Consider the following 5,590-nt stretch of genomic DNA (forward strand, 5'->3'; position numbering starts at 1 on the left):
CGAACTCACAGAGATCCGCCTGCCTCTGCCTCCCAAGTTCCATCATTCTTCTTTAATAATAAAATTATTATTTTTAAAATTATTATATATACAGTGTTCTGCCCTGCATGTATGTATGCTTGCACACCAATAGATGATTGTGAGCTACCATGTGGTTGCTGGGAATTGAACTCAGGTCCTCTGGAAGAGCAGCCAGTGCTCTTAAAACCTCTGAGCCATCTCTCCAGCCCCCAATAAGCAAATTATTAAAGGCGATGAGTGAAATAACAGCTAGTCACAGCCTGTCTACTCACAGAACCAGAGCAGGATCCAGGTTCTCAAAAGGAGCAGAGCTAAGGGTATAGCTATGGTGGAGTGGGTATGGAGGGAGGGAGGAAGGGAGACAGACAGACAGACAGAGACAGAGAGACAGAGACGCCCTGGCAGCCACTGTAGAACTCAGCACACTCACCACAGTCCTAGCTCAGTCTCCCATGCGCTGGGTTTACAGGGGTGAGCCACCATGCCTGCCCTCTCTTGGAGTTCAATGCTGTCATATGTGGCAGTCAGCTTTAACTGTCTACTTGACACAGCCCAGAGTCTCCTGAGAAGGGAATTCTAAAGAAGGGTTTGCTCAGATTGGATTGGCCTAGGGGCATAACTGTATGGAATTGTCTTGATTGTTAATTGACATAGGACACTCAGCCTACATTCCCTGGGCAGGTGGTCTTGGGCTAAATAAAAGTGCTAGCTAAGTGTGGGTCTACCAGAGAGCAAGCCAGCGATAGGTGCTCCTCCATGCTTTGTGCTTCAATTCCTACCTCGACTTCCCTCAGTGATGGACTGGGACCTAAAGCTGAAATAAATGCTTGCCTCCTCCTCCCCTTAGTTGCTGCAATTTGGTCTTCGTGTTTCTCACAGCAGCACAAGGAGAGCAGAGCTCACTAATGTTCTGCTAACTGGAACATGGAGTCGATGGCAAGAGCTGCAGCAGCCACCTTTGCCCAGGAGGTAGAAATTGCATGAAAAGGGGCCAAGGCTCTGATGCACATGCAAGCACCAGACCCACAGCTCCTGGGGAGAAACACACTCCAGCCTGTTACTCTCTCTCAAGTTTGGAGTGAATGTACCTAAAAATGAAATGCCCTCAGCAAGGCCTGGCCTGGTGGCCATGCTTTTAATCCCAGCAGAAGCAAGTGGAGCTTTGTGAGTTTAAGATCAGCCTGGGCTGCATGAGATTGTCTCAAAGAAACAAAGAGTCCATGTGCCAGAACCCCTCGGCCGTCCTGGAGGTTGTGTCTAAACAGTTTTTGTGCTTGGAATCCCGTTTTTAATCATTAGCAACTTTGCCCTCTCACCCCCAAACCTGAAATGAGGGTGGGGCCGTGAGACTTGGGAACCATGAGAGAAGCTGGGGAGATGGCTAGGATTGGTGGTTACAAGGGGCAGAGTCATTGTGCAACAGAAACCAATTGCATGAAAACCAGAGACAGTCATGGTACAGCAACCCCAGAATGGGATGGCTCTGGTTCCAGCCCCTGAGTGACTAAGAATTGACTGGGATTTGGGTGCCCTGAAGCAAGCTGAGATAGTGGGGAGAAATTCCTTTGTTTCATCTTTTTCTTTTTGTTGTTTGTTTTGTTTTCAAGACAAGGTTTCTTTGTGTAGACCAGGGTAGCCTTGAACTCAGCAATCCTCCTACCTCTGCCTCCCAAGTACAGGGATTAAAGGCATGCGCCACCACTGCTCAGCGCTCATTTTTCTTTTTTGTGTGTACGTGTATGCACACAAGTGCACATGGATACATATGTGTATAGTCAAAACAGGCCAGCAGGTGGTTATGCTGAGAAAAGACTCAGAACTAGAAATGAGCTTACTTCTATCCTTGTGCCAGCTGCTGCCAGGCTCACACTCACCACTGCTGCTCCATACAGATGGCCTGCATGTCCATCTTCCCCTCCCCAGCAACAGATTGCCTACACTGTGATCTCGCGGGAGGCATGGCACCTATCTGCGCCTCTGGTTTTTAAAGCCAGATAAGTAGCGCACAGCAATGGTCTGCAAACTAAGGAGTGAGCACAAACACAGCTAAGGGGCCTGCCACTGAATGTCTGTAAAAAGAAACTGATCTAGGGGACTGGAGAGATGGCTCACTGGTTAAGAGCGCTGGCTACTCTTCCAGAGGACGCAGATTCAATTCCCAGCATCCACATGGCAGCTCACACCTGTAACTTTAGTTCCTGGAGACCTGATACTCTAACATAGACATGCATGCAGGCAAAACACCAATGAACATAATAAAAATAAATTAAATCATTAAAAACTAAAAAAAAAAAAAACTCATCTAGGTCTGGGGATATAACTCAGTTGGGAGAGTGCTTGCCTAGCATGCATGAAGCCCTGGGTTCAATCCCTAGGACCACAAAAACCCAGATAATAGTACATGCCTATAACCCAAGCACTTGGGAGGTAGAGGGAGAAGGATCAGAAGCTCAAGGCCAATTCTCTACTATTAGCCTGGGTGAGAGACTTTAAAAGTAGATAAATAAAATAACTGAGTTGGCTCTGGTGGCCCGGGTAGCTCATACCTGTAAGCCCAGCTTGGGAAGCCGAGACAGGGTTCCACGTGTTCCAGATTAGCCTGGGCTAGACAGATATGATGCTGGCTCAAAGGAAGAACAAAATTAGGGCCAGGTGTGGTGGTACTCTTATTTAACAAGAGGCAGAGGCAGGAGGATATCTGGGAGTTTAAAGCTGATCCCGTCTCACACAAACACACCCAGGCTGGCAAGATGACTCCATGGAAGGAGGAAAAGAGCTCCTGACAGTTGTTCCTGTCCTGCACATGTGCACTCGCGCAGACGATGGGAAGTTTAATTTAGTTGAAAATTTTAAACTATCGAAGCCAGGCAGTGATGAAGCGCATCTTTAATCCCAGAACTTGGGAGGCAGAGGCAGGAGGATCTCTGTGAGTTCGAGGTCGGCCTGGTCTACAGAGCTAGTTCCAGGACAGGCTCCAAAGCTACAGAGAAACCCTGTCTCAAAAAAAAATTTTTTTTTAACTATTTCTGCTGAGTATGGCAGCCTGTAATCTCAGCATTGGAGAGCCTGGGGCCAGATGGCTGTCTTTTTTGAAAATTCTATTCTGTATGTACATGAGTGTTTTGTCTGTGCACCACATGCATGCAGTGCCCAAGGAGGCCAGATGAAGGCAATAGAGCCTCGGTGCTGGAGTTACAGGTGTTTGTGAGATGTTATGTGGGGGCTGGGAATCGAACCCCCATATTCCGAAAGAGCAGCCTTTGCTCTAACAGTGGAAGCCACCTGTCTGTCCAGCCCCCACCAGGATGGTTTCAAGGAGAGAGTTTATTGGAACAAATAAAACAAAAATCTCAACCTACAGCATCATGTATTGCAGTGACAGCTCTCATCCCCAGGACTGAGCAGGCCTGACCCTACTTAGCTTCCCTGACAGGACCAGACACACTTGTATGCCAGAGTCAGTAATCCCATCATGCTGTCTTTTGAGATGAGGTTTCTGTTCAGCACAGAGGAGTCTCAAACTTACAGTGTAGCTAAGATGGCCCTGAACTTCTGGCCCTCCTGCCTCTACTTCCCAGGAGCTGAGGTCCCCACACAGGTGCCAGCACATCTGAACTGTGTGGTGCCGGGAATGAATGCAGGGCTCTGGGCGTGCCAGACAATCAGCTAGCTGCCAAGTCAGCTACAGGCCAGCCCGGAGCAGAAGACAATGTCCAAGCCTAGATCTGTGCTGATCTTTCCAGGTCTGGTGCAATCATTCAGCAGATGGGAATACTCCTACAAATGCCTAACGACCTGAGTTCAACCCCTGGAACCCCTTGTAAAAGAACTGACTCTACAAAGTTGGGGTTGTGTATTTTGTTTTAAGATTTTTGTTGGTTGGTTGGTTGGTTTTGAGACAGGGTCTCACTATGTAGACCTGGCTAGCCTGGAACTTGCTGTGTGGAGCACGCTGACCTTGAACTCACAAAGATGTACCTGTCTCTGCCTCCCAGGTACTGGTCTAAAGGTGTGCAATACCATATCCAGTCTGCCTCCTACATGTGCTGTGACACAATGCACCCATATTATACACACATCATCATAGAAATGAATAACATAGCCGGGCGGTGGTGGCGCACGCCTTTAATCCCAGCACTTGGGAGGCAGAGGCAGGCGGATCTCTGTGAGTTCGAGACCAGCCTGGTCTACAAGAGCTCCAAAACCACAGAGAAACCCTGTCTCGAAAAACCAAAAAAAAAAAAAAAAAAAAAAGAAATGAATAACATAAACTTAAAAGGTAATTTTTAAAAGACTTTTTCTAAGGATCCTTGAGGCTCAGAGAGGTGGAGAGATTTAGAAAAAGTCACATAGTAAATATTCCCTGAAGAGATCATAGCCTCTGTTCTGTCTCCAAAGCCTTCTAATTACACTTCCATGAGATATAATGTTTGAACAGGTCTGTCTTGAAACTGTATGCAGACTATGTTGACCTCTGACTATTGGTAATTCCCCTACCTCAGTCTCTTGAGTGCTAGGACCATAGATGTGAGCCACTACCAGGCTCCTAGACCCCATGTTCTTTTTACTCCATGTTGCTAGATGTGTGGTCAGCTGCTGACCTTGGGAAAGTGTTCAGAGGAGGTGAAGAAATCCGAAGTGTTGAAGGGGATGGCTCAGTGGTTAAGAGCACTGGCTGCTCTTGCTGAGGACCCAGGTTCTGTTCCCAGCATCCACGTGGCAGCTCACAACTGTCGGTAGCTGCGATTCCAGAGGATGTGATACCCTCTTCTGGCCTCTGTAAGCACCAGGCATGCGCATGGTGCACACATGTATGTGCAAGCAAAATGCCCATACATATAAGATGAAATATTCTTTCTAAACAGAGAAACAGGACGGGACGAACTTCCTGTTGCCCACAAAGAGAGGAGGAGGCTGCAGACTCCACACTCACCTGAGCTGTGGCCAGGAAGAAAATGGTCCAAGAACACTGGTTTCTTTTTCCGTCGTTTGCTTTCAATTCCATGTGGATCTGGGAGAAGGTGAAGATAAGGATTCCTCACCCTGCCGACCCACCCTCCCCAAGCAGATCACCTGGCCCTCCCAAGAACCTGGGGACGGGTGTGGGCAGGGTAGAGGAACACACCAGAGCTACTCAGTTCCCCAAGGACATTGGGCAGTCCTCGCTTCCGCTTCTTGTCCACACCATAGCTGTCTGTTCAGGAGAGAGCAGAGCATCAAAACATCAAACAGCAGTTAATCGCTGTGATAGCCACCAAGGTCACTAGGGCAGTCAGCCACTGAGGTCACTATGACAGCCAGAGGTCACTTTGACAATCAGTCATGGAGGTCCCTGTGACAGTCAATCAGAGGTCATTATGACGATTGGCCACAAGGGTCACTGTGATGGTCAGTCACAGAAGTCATATGATAGTCACAGAGGTCACTGTGACAGTCAGATGTCCTTATGAGAGTCAGTCACAGAGGCCACTATGACAGTCACAGAGGTAACTGTGACAACCAGTCACAGAGGTCACTATGACAGTCTCAGAGGTCACTGTGACAGTCAGAGAGGTCACTATGACAGTCA

General features: G+C 48.1%; 1 protein-coding gene across 1 annotated transcript in view; it reads right to left on the bottom strand.

The window, feature by feature from the left end:
• Relb (RELB proto-oncogene, NF-kB subunit) overlaps window positions 1-5,590 on the bottom strand; it is a 27,215-nt gene that overhangs the window by 2,753 nt on the left and 18,872 nt on the right. Inside the window, exons 10-11 of the mRNA XM_005370302.2 lie at window positions 5,147-5,215; window positions 4,955-5,032 (exon numbers count right to left, since the gene is read on the bottom strand). Of these exons, the coding sequence (XP_005370359.1) occupies window positions 4,955-5,032; window positions 5,147-5,215 (147 nt within the window). The remainder of the gene's footprint in view (window positions 1-4,954; window positions 5,033-5,146; window positions 5,216-5,590) is intronic.

This window comes from Microtus ochrogaster, unplaced genomic scaffold, assembly GCF_000317375.1.
Source record: "Microtus ochrogaster isolate Prairie Vole_2 unplaced genomic scaffold, MicOch1.0 UNK74, whole genome shotgun sequence".
Taxonomy (NCBI): Eukaryota; Metazoa; Chordata; class Mammalia; order Rodentia; family Cricetidae; genus Microtus; species Microtus ochrogaster.